Source organism: Dromaius novaehollandiae, chromosome 5 (genome assembly GCF_036370855.1).
Source record: "Dromaius novaehollandiae isolate bDroNov1 chromosome 5, bDroNov1.hap1, whole genome shotgun sequence".
NCBI lineage: Eukaryota > Metazoa > Chordata > Aves > Casuariiformes > Dromaiidae > Dromaius > Dromaius novaehollandiae.
In genome coordinates this window covers 41,264,862-41,287,922 of record NC_088102.1, presented here as the reverse complement: position 1 = coordinate 41,287,922, position 23,061 = coordinate 41,264,862, and the positions used below count along the sequence as shown (strand labels likewise).

Sequence of the window (23,061 nt, the reverse complement as noted above, 5' to 3'; positions counted from 1 at the left end):
AAGTCTACCTAGTATTCCACTGATGACCACCTATGATGTTTCTGCATAGCTAAGCCCTGCCAGATATATAACATTCAACATTCACACTTAATTGAAAGGGAGTGAGAACATTCAGTATCTCACAGATTTATAATGTAGATATATGACAGCTGCTATTATCCCAATAGATACATTTTTCCAGATAAATCCATCTGTACCCAGCTATGCTATTAGCCTAAAATGCAACAAAAAAATAAACAAATTGATGCCATATGAACAAGGTATTTTTGATAACTGTCTTAACCATTGATCTTGGCTCAGACACAGCAGGCTTGCAAAAAGCTTTGACGATGAAGAGCGCCAAGTACCATTTTTATGAATAATGAATAAGCAATCAAAGAAATGCATTTGAACAAAATAAGAACTACAAGAATGGGAGTGAACAAGATGGTGACAGCAGGAAGGGAAATATAAAATGGTACTGAAGAAAAGAGCATCTTATTAAGACAATCTACTTCACGGAGAGGAGAAAAAACAGGGCTTCATTAGTTCCAGCGGCTTGCAGTTTTCACTCACTGTATCTCTCTCTCTACTTCCATTCCCCTCCACCACCATAGTCCCACGGTGTTAACATATCCGCTCTGATATGCCCAGTTTAAAAAAAAAAAAAAAAAAAATCCATCAGTTCCCCTACATCTTCAGCTCCCCAGACTACTTCACCACCTAATCCACACCCTCATCATTCCCATCTCTTTCTCATGTACCCCATGTTCACCCATCAGCTCTCCGAGTTCTTTCTACCTCATCATGGGTTATTCCACGGTGCACCTAGCTCCTTCCACATCCCCTACTTTCCTCTCTGTGCGGCAAGATGCAGTGTGTACTGCAGAACCAGACACAGCCTGCTTCACTGGACTGTGCTTGCTGGATGACTAGCGGCCAGAGCAGGTACAGTTGCTTATCAGGAATGGAAGGCCTTCCAGGGACTCTGGGGGGCCTGGACCTGACAAGGGTGTAAAAAGAGCACTCTAAGAAGATATTGCTATTGCAGAGAAGTTAAATGAATTCTTTGCATTCCTGATGGAAGCTACTGGCAACATTCAGACAACTCCACAAAAAAACGGACTGTGAAAAAGTGTTATGACCACAGACTTATTCTGAAAAGGTGGACAAAACAAACAGTATGAAGTCACTAGCAGCTGTTTAGCCAAGGGACCTAAAAAGAACTCTGTGTTGAAAGAGCTAAAGTATTATTACACTAGCAGGCAAGCCTCTCAATTAAAACCACTTTTGTATTTTATAATTGTGAAGTGGAAAATGTGACAGCAACCTACAAAAGGATCCCAGGGCAACCCAAGGAACTGTAAACCCACATACTGTAAAACTGATGTCTACTAGACAAATTAATAGAAACGATAATAAAGAATAGAATTAGCAGACACCTAGGATATTTATAGTATATAATATACATACTATATTTGGGAAATAGGCTTTTTTAGAGACAAATCTTTCTAAGGCTATTTGAATTTTTAGAGGGATTCAACAAAATTGTCAACAAGGCCAATCTATTTCATATATTCAGATTTCCAAAAGGCTTTGAGCAAAATTCTTCATCTAAAGCTTTGAAGGAAGCTAAGCAGTTAGAAGGAAGGTCCTTGCATGGATGATGAATAGGTGGCCAGAAGACAGAAAACAAAGGTAGAAGTGAAAGCTCTGTCCACTACCAGAACTGACAGCAGCAGCAGAATTCTGTAAGGAACCTGCACTGTTAACACATTTGTAAGTTATACTGAAAACACAGAAATAACAAAGGAGGCTGATAAGGGTAATTTACAGTACAAAGGATGTCTGAGGAATGGAGACTGACTGAAAAGACCTGTAGAAGGACTTTATAGTATGAGTGACCAGTCAGTAAAATGACAGATGAGATTTCATGTAGATAACTAAAGTGGTGCACATGAGATAACACAAATCCTATCCTCAAAAGTAAAAACATGACAAATGAACTGATCTCTACCATTCAAGAGCAGGAACTTGGTGTTATGATAGAAATATTGTGGATGCCAGAAGTCTACTGGATTCAAGGAGACACTGAATAGGTTAAGGGAAGAGAAAAAGAGATAGCTCAACTCAAAAGGTTCATAAACTACAAATGACTGGAGACTGGAAGTGTATTGAGGAAAACATTGTACATACTTACCATTTTCTTTTAGTCTTTTCTAGGCATCTGTTTATGATGTTGCTGGAGACAGGATATAGGGCAAAATGAACCTTTGGTCTGACCCAGTACAATTGTTATGAGGGTTTTTTTAATCTTTTATTCAATAGAAACATTAAGATGATCTCCTTCCCTTTCTCCCTCCTCCAAGTAATTTTCACTGTTCTTGACCTTAACTTTGAGGTCCTTCTGTTCCTTCTGACTTTTCTGTCAACTGATTCAGAAGTTTAGTCAACAGATTGACAATGTTTAAATAATAATAATGTTCATTTCTTCAGAAGAAATCAGAAACATCATTTTAACCTAGAAATGCAGACCAGGGAGATATACATAGAAATGCAAGACTCTCCATGCAAAATGCACTTGAACATGACTTTCAGCCAAGCCTCAGACCAGCCTTCACTTTAAGCGCACTGCAGAACAGTCTAGGAATAAACATAAGTAGCTGGAGATGATCTAACTATCAGCCAATGCCTAGAGATCATAAAGGATTAAATCAAACTCTTTCCTTAACAGACAGCTTTTCTTTAAATTGTCCCAAAATACATGTGGTAAAGGATTCCCAATCTGGAAAGAAGGAATTGTAGCTGCAAAATTTTTTTAACATGAAAGTATGCTTGGGGGGGGGGGGGGAGATTTGGAGGCAGAGTGAAACCTGATGAACCTCATGTTTACTAAACACAAAGCAACCCCAAAGCATATAGGACCTCCCCCCACGTTAAATACATGCACACAATAAGAAGAGTTATTCACATGCAAAATCTTCAGAATTCATTTTCTCTGAATCATAGCTCAGTCAGTTTTACCTTTACATCATTTCATCCTGCTCTAAAAACAGTAAAGAAATCATGAGAAAAACACCTGAACCTGGCATTTGCCATTATTGCTATTGTTTTCAGCTTTCCTAAAAAGCAACCACAGGATAGCCCAAAACTGTACTAGGCTATTCTACCTCTCAGATCTGCTCCGACAGCTAGGTCGTAAACTATGGAGATATCATCTTGCTTATCTATCTGTATATGCCCCTACAATAATGGCCCCTGACCATCCAGGCACGGTCTCTATAGCACAAACAATAGGGGAGATACTAGTAAAAGGGATGAGCTCCTTTTCCAGCCTCTTCAAAGCCTGGTGAAAAGAGAGAAACACTGCAGGTCCCACATGATAAGACCTCCTCTGTATTCAAGCGGTAACAAGGGGAAGAAGAGTCTAGCAGGTCCTACCAAGGATGGAGCACTCTCGGTAGCCAGAGGCCTCGACAGGCAGGAGTCCCTCTCTTGCCCTCTAATGCTGCCTGCGTGCCTGGCAGATAGCAGCTAAACCAGCCACTCTTGGTCCTGCCAACATTTGCCCTCTCTTCTGCTTGCTGCTTTCCCTGGTCTAACAATCAACATGAAGTAAAAACAAGTTCAGCTACTGCACTCCACAAGCAGGAAAAGAGATGAAAAACAGTAAGCATCAGTCTACACCCTTTAATCACAAGCAAACACAAACCCCTGCGGATACATCTTCCCTGTCCCAGTGTAAGTCTGCAGTCACACATTTATAGCTGTATTCCCATTATCACTACCAATCTGACTGTTTGCAAGCTCACGCTTTCCTGCTTCCAGGGCTAAAGGTGTCAGCTCCAGTAGCAATTGTTGTTTGCATAAGCAGACAGGATGAGTCTAAGAGCTAAAAGGCTCATTCTGGATTAAAACCCACACAGGTCAGATTGTGCCTTTTCTGCTGTGCTATCACTTAGTTCTGTCCCCCCCTGCCCACAAAGCCTTCTTCAGGTGATATACATTATTTACTTCATGGCTGCCTGAAGTAAAGTTGGAAACCAACAGATATTGTTTCTCTCTCCCCTCCCCCCCCAAAAAAAAACTGGGAAACCACTAGTGCAGAATGCCTCAGTGCTGCTGGATCTTCCTGTCTCCTTTTGCCTTGGACAGATCCAACATGTCACTGAAGCTGAAGTTACTGGTGGCCAAGCAACACCTTCTCCCTTCATTCACTGTGCCTTCAAGAGGAACTATTGACCGTGCACAGGGGCAGAGCCTAACGATGCAGACAAGCATCTGCCTTCAGAGTTGCAGGGTATTTCTGTCATTTCCTTTCTGAAAAATTACCAGGTTGGGGATTGGCAGATGAACAGATGAATTGAACATAGTATACTCAGTTTCTGCTTCTTTTAACATACCACATCATCTTCTATCAGATGTGAGATAGCAAGCTCTTATATAAGCACATTTCCAGATGTAAAATACAAAGTCTGTGACAACTAATAAACTCTACCCGATTTCTGGCCTCTCATCCCTGATCTTCAAAGAAGGCCTACAAAGCATTTGCAAACGATGAGTATGGGAACAGAAATTCATAACCATACTAGAGATTAAAAGTTATGGACTCATTAATTTTAACGGCATATTCTAATTCCTCACTACTCCCACAAAACACTTATTCCAGGTGATGATTACCTCTTTTTTTCCTCTCTATTCCTTTCCATGTAACAAAGGTATCACCACTCCCTTTGCTAACACTTCCCCTCTGCTCAGCAGGTCACATTTTACCTCAGATTGTCCAATTCATCAGTATAACTGAAGTTAAACTCAGAGAAACTGTTCTCAAACTGTATTCACTTCATAAAGCTCCTACTTCTCTCTCAGAAAGGAAGAAGCACCCCAGCTCCTGAGTGCTGCTTTCTTTTTTTGACATCAACAAATTGTTTTTTACTTCCCCCACGAAAGCTAGAACACATGGCTTAAACCATTATGGCTAAGCAAAAAAAAAAAAAAAAAAAAAAAAAAAAAAAAAGAGAGAAACACCAGAACCAAACAGTCATTCTTCTTTACCTTAAGTGACAACTGTCTGTAGCTTTGAAGCAGAAGACGGCAATTACTGCTTTGTAGATAACACCCCTATAGCTAAAGGGGCTACCAGAATTTAGTTATTTAATTGCCATGTTAGACTTTTCATAACATACACCATAATAGGGCTGGCGACTTTAAATCATTTGCTCTGGGGGGATACTGTCAACAAAACACGTATGTTACAGATGGTGTCAGTCTTTAACAGAAATAGCTTTCATTCCTCGTGACAGTGGTTTGAGGAACTTTTACTTACTGAAAATGCAGAAGGTGGCATCATTGCTAATATGAGCAGAAGGAACAAGTTCTTCATCTTTTCCTGTGGAACAGAAAGATTATTGATCAGAATTGCTTACTTTTTTGCTGTTTGTATAGTCACAAAGCTAAGATACCAGACAGTAGAAAAATGGAGGTGGGACTAAAATCAAGGTGAGAAAAGAAAAACAGTTTTATCACTCCCTGGATAGGCGAAGGCAACTGAAAATTAATTACATTCTGACTTTCTGTGCAGAGTAATGAGTGCAATTATTTCCCTGAACTTTCCTCTGGTATTACAAGAACACCATCCCTAGGCACAGTGGAGGATGCATGCTGTTGCTTGTCTGCTTTCCAACATTTCTCATATACACAGGATAAAAACAGTTCAAGATGATAATGACTTCAACCAACCCAAAGTGGGAAATTTTCCAGTTAACATTTCTGTACTCTCTGTTCATCCCATGTGGTTTGGTGAGGCTTCATGTCTTCCTTTGTATAATCTTGCATGTTTAAAAATCTTACAGTTTGTCATGGACAGCTATAGCTAGATTCAGTCATCAGTAGTTACAGTTCTGCAGAGCTAAAAAGGAGATCAGGTCATACAGACTGGTAATGCAGCATACAATACAGTATGAAACAGTGCTGAAATACTGCAGGAGTATAAGTTCCTAAAAGTTGTGGCGTTATGCACATTTGGGCCCGTAATACTATATAGGTGTATTGCCTGTTGCTATTTCCTCTTTCGAGTTGCAGCAACCAAACCCACCACAACTCACTCACCAAAGTTTACAGCTGTGACAAAGGACACTTTGGTCACTAGAGACTGCCTGTTCCTCATGACTTCTTTCCTGTCGATTGAGCCCAGAGAGAAGACATGGCCTAGATATTTCCAGCACAGTGTTACACAATCCAAGCTTCTTTCTAACTTGAGAGAGGAAAGAGAAAAGGAAAGAGGGAGAAATCTTCCTTTCACAAAGCATAAAAGCATCCAGGAAGAAATGCTTATCTCAACAGCCTTTGTAACAACATCCCTTTTAATATTAAAGCCTCATATAGAGCTCCTTTAGCCTGAAGTATTAAATCCAGATGAAATGTAGAACATATATCACTGATAACAGTGCTAATTATTAATATGAAACCATTGGAACTAGAATCTTTACTTCATGAGAATATCGAGTCAGAAACAAAATATATCAAAAATAAAACCTGCTTTGTCTAGTACTTGGATATTTCCAAAGTTACTCTATGACGGACAAGCACATAGTGCCAGGCCTCACTAAATCCACACAGCTCATTACAGCCTCCTAAAATCAATATATACCCATAGATTCTGAGAATCCCAGCATTCAGAGTGCTGTGGATGAAAAGCTTCCTCTAGTATTTTTCCTTTGGGGTATAAAAACTAAGTCCAAAAAATCCAATTGCACCTACTTCTTTGTGAACAATAACAATGTATAGAGAAAATATAATTGTGAAAACAAGCACTAGTAAGTTTCTCTCCCTATACACTGAGTGTCAATCACATGATTCATAAGAAAATGAAGCTTTAGGGGCTTTTGATGTGAATACACCTTCATTCACTTTGGATCAATCCTTCTTGAGGAACTGAGGGAAGATTATGTTCCCTCTGTGATGCACACATGCTACTACATCTCCTTCCATTCAAGTCAGGGAAGAAACAACCTAGAGACTACCTCCACAAGAGGTTAAGTACATTAAGTATATTCTCTAAGCTGTTGAGGTCAACAGGCAAAATATGGGCCAGATCTTCTCTGCTGGGTAGGATGACAACCAGGAGAGACCAAGAGACAACCCTTTTGCTACAAGTTCTGTACACACAAATAGCAAAGCTTTTCTGAAGCAGCTGACAACACTCGTAAAGTGCAGCGTGAGAACAGCATCTTCCTTGAACACTGCTCAGGTGTTAGCGTGACACAAAGGTAAATGTAGTTGAGATTCATCAGCTCCTGTTCCTACTTCCCAGATAAAAATACCTCTCTCTCATCTTCCATCCCAGACCTCTCAGGTTCATTTAGCCAGCTGGGGAAATCACATCCCTTGCTCCAGCAGTCTAGCACTGCAGGTAGCATACTGCCCCCTTAGCTCTTTTCAGCATTTGAGTCAAGAGGTGGACAGGGAGCTGGGCTCAAATGTTATGAGGCTCCTGGAGAGGAGGCTAGAGAAGCAGCTCCCCAAGGCTGTCAGTGCTCCCAGTCTCCAAGTATTTAATATCTTGGAGGTTTTAGTCAGATCGGACCAAAGGATTCTGCATGGAGACAACTAGAGACAGCACCAAGTATTTGGGACAATACCTGCATCAAAGCAACTGCTTAGAGTCTGTTGCTTGTTTGTATCTTTGTGCCATTACGCTTGCATGAGAACTGCCTAGCATTTGGCCCAAACTCAGCAATAAAACGATTATCATCCAGCCCTGTTAAACCGGTCAACAGCTCTCAGGAAGGAGGGTTGGAAGGAAGAACATGGCCTTTCATAGTCTATTAAATCCTACACTCCTGAACAAAGCTTGTATCTGATCCTCTGAGCTTCAATAAACTTGTTATTTTGAAAGTTCCCTCAGATGCTGTATTCACAACTGATCCCCTTATGCTTACTTCCAACCAGAAACAACACAGATGAGACCAGGCAATCTGACTGAAACCTTCAAATTAAATTTTCAGATATAATGGCTCTTTCAGTTGCAATTAATAAAAACTCCTTGTAGGACCTTGGATACAGCAGCATCTGTTTATTCTGTTTGTTTTCCATTCTTCTCACCAAAGGCTGGGTGTGCGGGGGAAGGAATGAAAAGGATAGTGTTTTGCAGTGTTTTTGCTTGGGATAACAGCAGCTGCTGCTCTCTGCTCCTCCTGCCTTTTCTTAATTCTTTTAAAACCTCCCCAGCTCCCTTCTCCCACTGTGTGCTAGAACAGCATCTCCACTCCCCTCCACCCAGAAACATTTCCTGAGAGAAAATGGTGACTTTATGCTCAAGATATGGAACAGCTGCTGGAAAGCTCACATGGAGGAATTCCTGTCATAGTGCTAAAATCTGAAGTTACATCAGCAAGAAGCATTACGAGAACCAGTTCACAGTAAGTAAAGAGCAACCTGAATCTTCACCCCAAACTAGAGGTGGGCTTCACTGAAACTTCAGGTCCACATGGTGGAAGAGATTCAAATTTTCTAGTCAACCACGTTTGTCAGCTGCTCAGGTTAGATGAGTAAAAGGGATGACGTGGTGACTGCTTCCAAGCACCTGTAGGCTCGTCCAAAAGGAGTAGGTCCAAACCTGAACTACAAAGCTGTTTTCTCTAATAGAGGCCAACCCAAGCCCCTCTGAACACTAGAGAAGTTAATCCTTGGATCAGACTTTATCATCTCAGGACCCTCGCTTCTATTCCAACACAGTATGGATCAAGTCAGATTTTGTGGAAATTTAAGAAACTCATGTCTGACAGTATCCACAAAGCAGGTTCTTGAGCCCTTTCTGAACTGCCTCTGCAGCTCCTAGTTCTGCCTGGCATCGTGGCCAAAAGGGCCAGAGTGTCACAAGGGAGACAGCTGGCATTTCATCACTCTGGACAGGACATAAGAACTTCAGTGAAAATGCAGAGTGGGATAAGCATCCTTGCTATGGGGCTTAACACTAAGCCTACTCAGCAAAGAAGCTTTTGCCTTAACAAATAGAAGGTCTAGAAAAGACTGATGGGCAGCATGGACATGATTTCTCTGTAGTGGAGCCAGCAGTGAATTGTTATAAAAAACATTTCATTTAGTTACAAATTCTTATCTGGGGCTATGCAGGCCTAGCAAGATCACCAAATTCTTCATTGAGGCCAGGACTATGTCTGAAACAAACTGGAGCTGAGAAGAATCAAGGACAGCTTTAATGACTGCTGAGTTTTCTGTGTGTGCAAATCCTGCTTCCTAATGCACAAACACGATACAAGTTTGTCTACTTAAACTTGGCCTCCTTTCCAAATAACATCTCAACATCTGGTTCCTAAGGAAACAAGATCTACATTGCCTGTATATATACATAAAATAACCTTGAAATTAACTAGCTGATTCAAAGTTTCAAGGACATAAGGTAAGTTTCAAAGGCATAAAGTTACTTTTAGTTTGATACGAAAAAAAATATGCAGCCAGGATGAAGAGACATATTCCATTTGACCCATTTAGACATTGACATTTTCTTTTCAACAGGAGAGAATGTGAACTTGAAAGAGATATTATAAATAACTGGGCAGCCAGTGCTACATGTCTATTTTCTGTTTAGCACATATGACAGATCAATTTCCTTTTGTGCATGAACCACATTTCCAATCATCGTCTGGCCAAAGACACATACCACATACATCGGCCAGGCACAGTTCTGGGATTGGTTCATAGGCAGGAGACAAAAAGAGCTCCTCAGGGTTCTCACTCCTCTACAGCCCAACAAGATAAAGCTAGGTGGGCATGCAGCTAAGTGCCAGAGGAACCCAGCGATGCCAGCCTCAGTAGCTCCTGATGGTTCATTTCATCTCCCACCTGGGGATTTGAATTACCCAAGACAGATCTACTATTCCCAACTAAGGGAGTCCCAGCACAGAGGCTGCCTTTGAGTGACTTGTGAGCCACAAGCTGGCCAGTCATCTGTGTGATCAACTGTTTAAGACAGAGGATATCACATTCAAAACATTGTTTAACATAGTGCCTGCCTGCTTTCTTCCCTCACTATAGCAAACCATCTTTTCTTTCACATTTTCCCAAAGAAAATCCTGAGCATGACTCCCCTTGAGCTAAGGTGGATAAGCTAGTTAATGTGCATAGGGCTGTTAAAGTGGGAGTATGCTGAATTTCCCTTGCCTTGACCATGGGATGAGCTACATTCATAAAGTGATGTTTGTTTACAGCAATGGATAAATGTTCATTAAATGTGTGTCTAAATATAAAACTGTTTGAAAGTGCTTAGTGGGATGGGAAGGGAGAGAGAATAAAGACAAACACGATACAAGCTGGGGGACTGAAATTTTTATGGAGGTACCTTTACCATTGATACCCAGATTTATTCATTGACTCTAAATACATGCTAGGAGATGAAGAGTCTTAGTCAAGAAAGTAATCCCGCTGAGATATACTTTCAGCCATACTATGCATTTTAAAATTTCAGCTAGAACAACTTTAAAGTTCAGTTGTTAAATGACAAAAAAAAAACCTTCACACAACAAAAACAACATACTAATGCTTGCAGCAGTGGAGCACCAGCTGGCTAGGGAACTGAGCAGCAGCAAGATACAAGCATCTTCTAAACTGCTCTACCAAGAGACTTTAATCTCAGCCTTCAGCCTGATTCACAATAGGCACCTGAATCTGCACTGGGCCTTTTGTTTAATGTGGCCGACCCATATTGGCCATGTTTTTACAAAGGACTTCTACAGCACTGCCAAGTTCAGCAACTCTTGGGGAAGCCAGAGAAGCCTATGTCACAGTTTTAACCTGAATACAGAAATCATACAAAACAGAAGCTGAAAAATAACCAGATGCAACAGCAAGATCAGGCTTTGGCAGCTTCAGATCAGACTGTGAATCACAGAAATTCCAGTAAGGTCTCACATAAATACCCTATCAGGGGGTGGGGAGGAGGCAGATCTGCTTCTTTCCCACTCTCCAAAATCCACAGTGAAAGAGCTAAAATTTAGGTCAGTGGTGCTGTATCTTCCAAGCAAACATGGTCACTCTGCCAGATCTTTACATGAGCTAATAAAGTATTTCACAAGGACAACTTTCTGTCTACCTATTAATATCAGCTGAGATTCAATTTTCTGTAACTAGCCTTCTCCCATTAGGTTTGCAGCTAAAAATTCATTGTAAGACATAAACATAGCATTCTGCCTTCTATTTTGGTAGTCTCACTATCCTTAGCTGTTAATTAAATCCGTGAGCATGTAGGAAGACAGACAAGTACACACAAATTAATTTAGACAGTTAACATTGCTACAAGACACTACAGGCTGCCTATGGAAAATACATGACAAAGATAGAACATCCCAAACATTAAAAAGCTGCACACTGAAGAAGAATGGTTAAAGACTTCCTAAGTCTAGTACTGTCTTGTCACAGCTCAGGCTTGACTTAAATTAGTTATTTAGCCTGATTTGTAATATTACATGACACTGAGCACTCCTAATGTTTCCAAATAGGCTAGTCAGCTGAGATTTACTCCTCTTGACTTGAATTTTTGAGAATTCCTTAGGAAAATAAAGAATTTCAATGCTGGAGAGCTGCTTCCAATTTTAACTTTATTCTATCCAAAATATAAATGTGAAACTCTTCTGAGCTGTGCAAGAAATTAAAGAAATGCTACCTCAAAAGGAACTTTAAAATAATACAAATTGTTTTCTGCCAGACCTATGTCTCTGTTCTGTGAGGGGATGCTGACACTACATTCAATGGTAGATTGCAGTATACATAGAAGATACCTGTGTTGCCTTTAAATAAATTTGCTCAGGGACTAACAATAACATAGATAGGAAAATGTAAGAGTATTTACCTTGAGCCTCATGTGGGTTTTGATTGTTACTACCATCCAATTGTTACTGGAACCTAAAATACTTTTTAAAGTTAACTCAGCTATATCTGTATAGATCTGCAAACATGCCAAACCAGTAAAGGTATATATATTCCCTAAGGAATCACCCTTGCTGACTGTGAGGCAGACATACCTACGAGTACGAGTTTCCTCAGAGAAGTCAGTGGGTTACTTACATTAACCTGCAAAGGAAAGATGACTAACGGGAGTCGAACTTAAAAAAAATAAAAAATAAAAAATCAGAGCTTTTGACTAACAAACTTGGGAGGCAGAACCTGTGCTAGTGTAATTAGGGCTGCAGTCTCTAAGGATACCAGCCTAGCATCTTTCATCTGCCACCAAAAATTAACTTCATAAAACTGATCTTAAGAGGGTGTGATCACACTGCAGTGCCTGGAGAAATCTGAAAGGAAGTACATGTTTGACTGTGTGATCACAGCAAAATGATAAGTGTGATCTAAAAATAAATTTGTTCCTTGCTCTGAAGCTGGTTTCTCCAACAGATGCCCAAGCCTCTGATTACTCCTTTAAAGGCCAAGCAGAGAAACAATCAATCTGTGGATGGTACAGGTTTTCTATATATTGCATTTGCATGTCAAAAAAGCTTGAGCTTGGTACTGGGTTAGCAGATGGTTTGTACATAGACTACAAATATGAGTAGTTACACCATTCAAATCCTTTCGTATAAGTCCCTCCTCAAAAATCTAGTAGCTGCTATTAGTCATCATTCAAGACAACAAACCGAACCACAACAAACCACATTTCAGATCCAGTATTAGCATGAAAAAAAAAAAATGAGACAATGAAACTGTATCTAGCAGAACGTCATTTCCAGTGAAATCAGTTCTTTTGATGAGTCCCTCATACCATGGGCCTAACTGCAAATGACTGTACAGAATCAGGGCAATCATCCACCACTGTCTAGCCTCAGATAGTAGTTTCTACTAGGTACTCTCAGGAGTTTATCATCAGTCTGTATAATGCTTATCACAAAGCTAAGAGCAAAGGAGCTTAATTCCTCTGTAGTTCACTGAGCTTCACTATGCCACTGGGAGAACAGTTCCCCTATATCTCAACTAACGACGAGCCTATAACATGAATCACAGGAATGGCTGTAATTGTATCCTAAGCATTCTAGGTGCTCTTCTTATACAAAACAGCAGCTTTTATCCTTTTATAAAAAAAAGCCCTGTTTGCTGCATACTGATGACTCATAAGGTACAGAGATGATCTAATTAAATGGTTAACATTTTATTAACATTTAAAGCCTTCCCCTCTGAACAAAGAGAAAGCCTTCTGGCAGCCTAAGCCCTACCTGTTCAGGGCACAGATCATCATTTTGTCTTATTTAAAATAATTGCACCCAAAAGAAGGGGCCTTCCATTAAGATTTAAGAGTTTTTTGCAGATTCCCAATTTTAAAAGAACACCAGTGTTTCTCCAGAATAAATTTTGCTCTTTGAATTTAAATACAAGTACCACCAAGAAAAACAGTTGCAACAACATACATCCTTTCCTCTTTCCCAAACCTTTTCAGCAAGTCAGGACCTAGCTATTCGCAAAGAGTCCAACTGAATCTCTTTGCCTAATTTGTGAGGTAAGTAATCCCTTAAGCAACTAGACTAGGCAAGCTCTGCTGAGCTTCTCTCATATCAGGCTGGTAGATTGCTGGATCGGAGAGAGAGTCCATCCCAAAAACAGAACTACAAGATCTGCATTAGAAGGTACTACACTCATTGAAGAGCAACATTTGACATTATCTGTTCTCTAACCTTTTTCTAGCATTACATAGTATTGTAAGAATTTCTACTTTCCAGTTAAAATAAAGACTCCTCAATTTACAGTTTGTTTTATACTTAATATTATCTTAAATATATTGTGTGTATATATATATATAGTATACAGAGAGATCAGCAAACAAAAACCTATACACCTGCTCAATAGCCATCTCAAATAATTTCTTACACACCTTTTCTCAAATGCTACATTCAGAGTGGACAGTTTACTAGTAAACAGTTTTGGAATATGAAGATGCTACAGGTAAGAACCCCCAACCCCAGCATTTCTGTGAAGCCATCAAGCATTTAGAGTCTCATGAAGCAAAATATTAAAAAAAAAAAAACACCTCTGAGGTATTAGGGTGTTCCACAGTGCACAAGAACTTGAGAATACACTTAGGAAAAAAAGTCTCATGTGGGACAAGGAATATATGCTAGAAGCAGAACCTCCAGAGACAGCAAGCTTGCTTCATTTTTAACATTTTTGCATCCTGCTATTCACTCAGTTTAATAACATAAACAAATGCTAGTACCATGCCAAGGAGTCCTACCTACTTCAGTTGCACATTACAAACACCTCCGTTAACTCCCTGTAACAGTAGGGCATTTGTCCTGAAGTCCTGGATGAGGCTGTCCAACACACACAGCTACGCAGCACACTGGGCTCATCAACATGCTCCACCTCAGGAAGTGCAGGTTTTCACACCTGCTTCATCTACAGAGCACATGAAATACTCTGGGGTTATAGAGCTCGAGGTAGAGGGGAGATGAGTACGTCTCTCAGAGGCCAGGAGGAAAACGTACAAGTTGTAAGCTAGCGTGCAGAGAAGCTGTTGAAGGGCCCTCATGAGTGCAATGCGGAAGGGGAAAAACTCTTAAGTATTGTGAAGACATTTCTGAAAGCGATAAACAAAGGAGTTCACAAAACTCTTTTAGAGTCTCTACAAACCTAAGAAAAATAACCTATTTCTAAACTCCTCTACTAACACTAGTTATTCCTCAGAATAGGAACTCCTAGTGTCTTAGGAACTCCATTTAGGACTGACATCGACTTTTACAAAGCTTTGAAACTCGTTTTTTCTAACAACCACTCCTCTTCCTCCATGTGGCCACCCACAAGGAACATCAGGGTATTGGGCAAATCTACTACTCTGACACATTGTTGCCGTCCATTACCATTTTCTCGCCAGGACAGGTCCCTCAGACAACCTTCTTGGCCCACCTGACAGGTCAGACTTCCTCAGGGATGAAAGACCACATCCTACAAAATTCCCCTTTCACAAGTAGCTGTCTTGGCTCCAACAGCATCATTTAGCTGGGGAGAGCCTCCAAACTGGGGCCTGTCAGCCTCACAGCTGAGAACAATGTGGACTGATCAGGAGATGTTGTCTCCTCTCAGCACTGTGCCCTGCCAGCACTTAAGCAGAAGCAGTTGAGCACCCCAGGGGTTGGCAAGCAAAGAGTTCAGGAGTCTTAGCACCTGGGTAAGCTTTTCCTCTAACCAACGAAAACCATGTTTGTCCCATCTATAACCCTGCTACATTTGCCTTGCTTTCCGCATTCCTTCTGCCAGATTACACGTGCCTACCCTTCAGTGGGCTCATTCAGCATCCTGTCAAACTCATACCTTCCCCTCCCATCCCTCCACCACCCTGCAATGTCAGGAACAGCAGTTTTGGTTACATGAAAACTCATTGTAGTTAACTGGGAGGGAGAAGGGATTAGCGTTCACCAAATACATGGTGTTCCTTCTTCTCTCCCTACTGAGAAGTCTGATTTTACAGTCTTAGGGACTCCGGTCTCTCGTCTCCCCTAAACTCTCTGAACTGAAGGAAAAAAATGGTGGGATATCAAAGTTACCTTAAAAAACATAAACAGCACAGAAAAGACTAATAGAAAATAGATGACCAGGCAGAGGGATCAGGAGACAGCCCAGAACACAAAGCCAACTCTTACCTTCTGCATGTACCTGGTGAGTGCAAAACTTAGAGGCACTTACACTACCCTGTAGGCAAGCTTCAATAACCACTTTCCTACTGTTCTGGTTCAAACAGTGGCTCTAACACGCTCTTCTCTCCAGCTCCTGTTTGGTTACTAATCCTTACAGCACAGGAAAAGGAGAGTTGGATTTCATTTAACCCCTTCCGCCTCTAAGTTTCTTCACAAGTGTTTTCTCTTTTGCTTGGAAAAGCCAGAGCTGTAAGCATGCACACATGGATGATTTGGAACGGTTTCCAGTTCCCGTAGCCTGTGTGTGAGCACACACGTTAGCTGCAAACTATGCCTTAAGTTACTGCAGGGGTGGGGCCCTTTGTAACTAGTTGTATTTTAGCTGTAGGCAGCAATTCAAAAGGGAGACAGTTATCCGCAAATCCCTTTGGTATTCATTTTTAGTACGTTCCTAATTCTAAATAAGAAATTACTTAGTTTAACATTTCCTTTGAAACTAAAGCCTGAATCACAGTTCACAGATATTCTTTTGACATAAGAAAGTTTGAATTTAAATACAATTCACAGCTAAATGTGGCTCTAGGCAGTGTTAAGCAGATCCCCAAGGTCTGAAAATATGCACTTTGGATACGGATCTGAATTTAACCGAAGACAAGGGCATCTCAGGTTTCTCTGTTTTCTCCTTTAACATACACCATGCAATTCAGATACCCTCTGAAAAATCCCATGGAGGAACAATTAGGAACAGAAAGACTGTTCAGAAAAAAAGAATCTAGTTGGATGCATTACAAGAAAAAACTTCTGCTGTTAATCCTGTGAATAATGGAGAAATCATTGCATAAGAACTTACGCGTTGTTGTTGTTCTGTCACGAAAACCGGTTATGTCCTCTGCTTAGTATAAAGCAAATAAATATTGAAAGATAAAGATCACTGATCTATCAAAATAAATTCTGTTCAAGCAATTTAACAGCTGTCAGCATTTCAACTTTACTTAAGAAACATCATGATAGAGGTCTCTAAGATTATGGGAATAGCTTTAAAGTATTAAGTTGGGAGGAGGGGGTTGTTTGCCTTCCAGTTTTATAGTCTTTCTTATCAGTAGTTTTTTGTTTGAAATCATGAGAAACATAATCTTACTTTCAAAAGAAAAGCTGATGCTTCTACCTTCAGGTAACTCCAAGTGCTGGGTCTTCAAGGAAAACATCAAGACATACACTAAAATCTACAGAACCGGTATCACTGCTCTCTGCTTGGCCAGCTCACTGCCTTTAGATGATAGAAAGAGACAATGTCCTTGGCAACCGTTGATAAGCCTAGACACACACAGCTCCAAACTGAGAAAAGTTTGTAACAGCCTCCTACAGCTGTTACAGCCCCCACTGGTCAATCCTTATCTGGCAACTAGCCACAAAGGTACCAGCCACAAAAGGTACTACAGTTACACATCCCACAGGGGACACAGTTCAAATAAATGTCACCTCTTTTCCACATGCAAAAGCAAACCTGTACCTTCCTGTCCAAGCTAGTTCTGCCAGAATACACTAGGTCTGCAGCACAGACCCCACCAGGAAAACCAACACAAAACGGCAACCCCTTCCCCAGGAAGCAGAGAGACCCTGAAGGTTTAAAAGTATGACACATGCCAGAAAAGTGCCTAACAGTGGTGCTGATGCCCAGCTATCTGTCTCCCTTGTCAGAAGGGATAACAACTGGACATTGTTAATGCTCAGTTAAGAATATAGAGATAGTTGCCTTGCCCCTCTAGAATCAAATTTTCCTTTAAGGAAAGAAAATAAAAGAAGTGTGGGCTTTGGGCCAAGCTCTGGGCCCTCCCTATTTCCATGAGAAAGAAGTTACATCAGCTTACCCGCCCTGTACTCTCAACTGGCCATTGGTTCCTGCTGTCCTGCCAGCTCTCACAGTCATGTTCTGGGCTTCAGGACATTGATTACCTCCACACCAAAGACGCAACTCTTGGCCTCATATGAATAAACCACACTTTCAGATCAGTTTAAAGCTTTTAGTCTGCGCCATTGGGAAGAAAAGGTTGGAAAATCAATCCTCAAGGTTCAAAAGCTAGTAGGCAAAAAACCCACAACTCTAGATTAATTTATAAAAATCTGATTCCTAAAATCTTTTTCTTACAGTGGCAGGACCCTGGATAAATGATTTTTTGAAACATCAAGTTAAGTAATGCTGCTGTGGTTCTTGTGTTCTTGCTGATAGTTAAAACTACAAGGGAGTTTAGAGAGGAGAGGAGACGTGACTGCCCGTGTTGGAATCTAGCCAGGATACATCCGAAAAACAGCTGTGCCTACTTGCATTGAAGTAGATACTGCATAAACACATCTGGATTTATTTTTAACCCCATAAAGGCTTAATAGGTAACCTCCTCAGATGCTGAAATAAAACAAGAATTGACCAGACTTTTACCACAACTCAGCAACACGAAACGTTGATGAAACTCCTTTTATTAACAAAAGAAAAAAAAGTCTGCTCATTCTGCCTGATTCCAGTAGAGACATGACAACAGCAAAAGCTATTAATGTGGTATTTGGATTCAAGGCCAGTCCTTCCCAGGAAAGAGACAATGTAAATACGAAGCAAACCTTTGCCCTGTAGTTCCACAGAATCTGTTTTTTGCATGTACCATTTCTCTGTGAGAAAGCACGCAAGCCCTCTGTTCAAAGTGTTTTCAATACCTATCATTCAGCGAAAGCAAGACAATCCACTGATTCACGACCATTCTCGTTTCTTAATAAGGGACCCACAATTCACTGTGGAGTGAATACAGTCAGGAACACAGGAATTTCCCTCTTGCAACTAGCTCTAACCAGCAGTTTGCCCAGAGGCAAATGGCAGCTGGGTGTCACTGATGAGATCATCAGGAAGAAACAGTTTACATAAACACATAGAGAATGGGTACTGCTGAACAAAATATCCCTTCTAATCCCACTAGTTAGGCGCTTTTGGCAAGAAGCAATTCCAACAGGAGCTGCGATGCTGGGATTTCAACAGTTACATGGCAGAGGTCAGTATGAGACATAACAAGACACTTGCATTTTCTTTTGACAGACTCCAGAATTACCTTTCATGGTAACAAATCACCAGGATTCCTCACTTCCAGGGATACCAGTGGTTGTTTTCAAAGAATATCTAAAGATTTGCATGCTTGATTGGACCCAACTCCAGTCTAACTAGCTATGGTTGTCTAACACTTACGGCATCAGCTGGTTTTCATTGGTTTTGCAAGCAGCAATATTTCTGTTCCTTCAACCAGAAACTGAGTTGGGCTCAAGTCAAGATGTAGGTTCTATTCTCAGGTACCCCATGTCTTGCTGGGCAAAATATTTTTTTAGAGAAAAGTCAGTTCTCAATGAGAAAATGTAGATTCAGTTCAGATTGGCTGAATAGCACTGGCATCTAAGAAATTCAGATGAGACTTGCAAAGCCTCCAGAAGAGTAGCTATTCTCAGTGGCTCAGGCACTCACTCAAGGAAATGAAGGGTCTGTGTTCAGTTTCTTGAGGAGATCTGAACCTCCCAGGAGAACACTGTGATCTGGAAATCACAGGATAGAGACACATCAGAAACTCCTGGTGTTCTTAAGCACCTCCTCCATCCTTTAGCCAGAGAGAATGGGTCTGTGATGTGATGGTTGGGTGACACGCTTGGAAGTGGGATGCTTGTCTCTACTTACCTTTCAAATTAACGTCCAGTTTCTTAGGTAAGTGCAATAACCCAGTCAAGTGAAATGGACAGCCTCGCCCATACTTGGGCCTAGTGGTTAGGCCATTTCATTCAGGGAATATGGGCCCAAATCCTTTCAAGCAGAGGATAACCTTGAGCTGGAATCTGGCATCCCAGGTGAGCGTGCTGATCACTGAATGGCAAGGTAAGGAAATAAAGGCCTCTGGGATGTCAAACCAAGTCCACTGCTATTGGGGACACTAGAGCATATCATTCCTTCCATCAGCTGCACAAGGGCTGGAAAACAAAAGGCTTCAACTCACTCCAAACAGAATGCATCTTTTGACATACTACATTTTTTCTTCTTACTTGTTAAAGCAAAGTACATTCAATGAAGATAGTAATGCAAGAGAGCAAGCTGGAGTAAGACACATCGAGAATAAACTCCAGTATTGATAGGGTTATTGGCGCATAACTCAAGATGCCCTAAACCAGACCTCCAGAGGTTCTGCTGGATACACTGTATTTCTGAAATCTGAAACTTTCCTAGGTTTTCACAAGCAGTGACAGGTAATACGTATTACATAGGGCTCTTTCACCTTGTTCATGCAGGGGCCTTAGAGTCATGCTTTGGTGAGGTTTTGTAAACTTTTAGTCCATTTTTGGGAGGTTTTCCTCATGTACATGCTTCCTGGCTCCACAGAAGTAACCCACTCTTGCTGGTTGCTGCAGCCTCACAGCTACGGTTCAATAAATGAGTGTTCCCTAACAAGGTTGTGCTTCTTTTTATTTACACTCCTTACAAATCCTGGATACTTCCAAGCCTTTGCTTTTGGTTCAGCAACATGGCTTCTTGTCCAGTGTGAGCTACCAGCCCAGGATTCCCACCCACCAGCTCGTGTGAGTTCTTTTCTATCTCCCTCCCTCTAACCCAAACAGGCTTTTGCTCAGTGTCAGAGGGAGGGAGGTTGCCTGTATCTGAAGGTACCAGCTTCAGTCCTAGACAGCCTCCCTTCTTGCACACTTCCATATAAGGCAGCCCAGAACAGTGAAAAACAATGCAGTTGTGAGTAATTTGCTATAATCTGCTCCAAGAATGGATGGACTGACAGAGACTTGGTCTGACCGAGTCCCATTTTCTTAGTCCCTTCCTGACAACTGAGCCAACTTCTGTACTGTACTCTCCAAAAGAGCCTTCAAATAAATTTGCTTTCTGTATCCAAAGAATTAGACACTTCTCTTTATCCCTTTCCAAAATGAGGTAAATAGTAAGCTTGTCACTTCATATTTATTTTGATTCCTATCCAAATAAGGTGAGATTTTTATCAGGCCAACTTTCTGAACAAGCTGATAATGCCACACACAAGTTTCAGCTCTTCATCCTTATGGCCATTTAAAGAAGAAAAGAAGCATGCACTGATAATGTTGGTGTTCAAAAAACAAAAACAATTCCAAGGGCCATGACTAATTCCAGACAAACATCGTTATGAAAGGCACTCCAATACATAGTACCAATACACAATGCAGGATCCAAGTGAAGGCACTGATCCATGCTGAGACTGTACTTGGATCCTGGAAGACTGGAACATAAAAGAACAGAGGACCCATGTGTAATGAAAGCTACAGTGGTTTTAAACCAGTCCAGCTACTCCCAAGTTTAACCAATGTAAACAAAACCAGGACACAACTGAGTGTATTGGGAAGGAAGGAGGGCTATATTATTGTTTTCTAGCACTGGATAACATACCCAATTTTTCCAATGTTCCACCCCAAATCTTAGGGTATTTACATAAAATCAACTCTCAGCTTTCCTGAAAATTAGACACTTAGAATATTGCTAATCATTAAGAAACTGATCATAAGGGCCCTGCAATCCCATTTTCTTTTCCTGTATCATGGATTTAGATACTGCATGGAGTGAACTTGACAGCCACACAGAGAATCTCATTTAGAGAGATTAACCTGGAAACACGGAGAGATCTGTAGGGTCTCCATTAGTCCATTCTTTGCTACAGAGGATTTAAACTGGAATAATTATATTTAGCAAGCACGCACTCAAAAAAATACCACATACATGCATTAAATGAGGCTATGCCTTATCCAGAACAGATTTTTTTTCCTTTTTTTATTGATTTTACATCTTAACAATATATAAAAAAGTATAAGGAAGCAGAGGTGGTAAGCAGTTTGGGCTAGAAAATTAATTTCAAGAGAAAACATTTTTAGTTCTTACATAAACAAATCTAGTGATTAATGTTGATTTCTTGTGCTCCTCAAGCTGCCACTGGTGGGCAAGGAGCACAGGGTCATGGTCAGCCAGTTCTATTCAGGTTACATGTGAAAACATAAATGATGGTCTCTGACCTCCCAATATTTTTTCAGATATTCCAGTCTGCTCCACCCAACAAAACAAAAATAAAAGTCCAGATCACACAAATACAACAAACTATGTTGTCACAGGTCCCACTTAGAGTTATTCACAGAGAAAGCTGTTCCCTGTGGACATCCCCATGCTCTGACTGCCATACAGGTAGCAACCCTCTGCTCAGAAGGCCTGGCCCAGAGCTCAGTCAAATCAATGGGAAGATTTTAATTTTCAAAGGCTTTGGACCAGGCCCAGACTGAAGTGGCTGATGGGAAGGGGGAAGAGAAGGACCAACAACAACTCACTAATTCGAGGCCTGACCCAGCTTTTTTTCTAATCAGTGACAAAACTACAACTATTTCACTAATGCTGGATGGAGCGCTAAAAGAAGGTCTTGCTACACTGTTTCACCCTGCCTGAGTCTCTATGGGGAAACCAGGGCAGCCAAGTCTCCCTTTCTCCACAATGCAGACTGCGTGCTCTTCGTGTGGTTAGTCTCCCCCACCCCAGCACAGTGCCTGTGCTCCTGATGAAACATGGACCCTGAAACAGAAACAGCTTCCCTGCTTCTCCCATCCTTCAGCCCTCACTGGGGGAGGGAGCTGGCTGGGCAGAGATAATAATACAGAAAAGCTCTGAAGGGAAGAAGCAAGCTGACTACATCACAGCCAACATGAAGAAAGATCCTCCTGGAACGATTCCAGCTATTCTCTGTTTAAAAATTCAAGCTTCTTCTCTCAGCAATTTCTCCACACTCCCCCCAGAGATCTCCTGCTATTCACTCTGCAGTCACAAGGCACCTGCTCTTAGCTGTGCTTGGCACTGACTACCCCAAATGCTGTTTAGAAGAGACAGAAGAGAGAAGAAGTTGAAAGCAAAACCTTCTAACAAGCAATTCTCACCACTCCCACCCCCACCCCACATACAAATATATCCCTCCTAATTCCTGGTCCATTTATTCACATTAGTTCTGCTTAAGAGAAGTAAATCCTGTGTCAAAACATAGCTCTTCAGTTGAAAAAGTGTTATATTCAGCAGAGGTTTAACTCTAACATACTAAACATTGAGTCATTAGGATTTAACTCTACTGGAATGGAAATCAAGACAGAAACCTTTCCAGCTCTTATACTTCAGTTTGGAATGTGAAGAGGACAAAAACAACTGTAATAGCATTAAAGATCCTCTGGACCAACATGCCCTTGATAGCAAACATTTGGAAGCACGAGGCACTACATTAGCTCTCGTTGATGTCTTCCAGTATCAGGCAGCAAGGAAGCTGACACCCTGCTAAGAACAGCATCACTGCCTAGCTGCAACATGAAAAAACTGGTATGTACTACAGAGAAACGTTAGCAAAGAAATGGGGTAACAGGGGCTGTCAAGACGATGATCCTTCTC

At 41.1% G+C, this 23,061-nt stretch overlaps 1 protein-coding gene across 18 annotated transcripts in view; it reads right to left on the bottom strand.

Moving 5' to 3' along the window:
- The window catches only part of PAPLN (papilin, proteoglycan like sulfated glycoprotein), a 71,945-nt gene that overhangs the window by 45,426 nt on the left and 3,458 nt on the right, over positions 1-23,061 (bottom strand). For 13 of the 18 annotated variants that reach the window (XM_026095794.2, XM_026095792.2, XM_026095793.2 and 10 more), the window contains exons 1-2: positions 15,615-15,916; positions 5,306-5,368 (exon numbers count right to left, since the gene is read on the bottom strand). In XM_026095794.2, coding sequence (XP_025951579.1) covers positions 5,306-5,368; positions 15,615-15,623 — 72 coding nt within the window. In that variant the 5' untranslated portion in view covers positions 15,624-15,916. Of the gene's footprint in view, positions 1-5,305; positions 5,369-15,614; positions 15,918-16,746; positions 16,858-23,061 lie in introns of those variants that run through there. The other 5 variants (XM_064512554.1, XM_064512556.1, XM_064512555.1 and 2 more) reach the window with 4 other exon arrangements.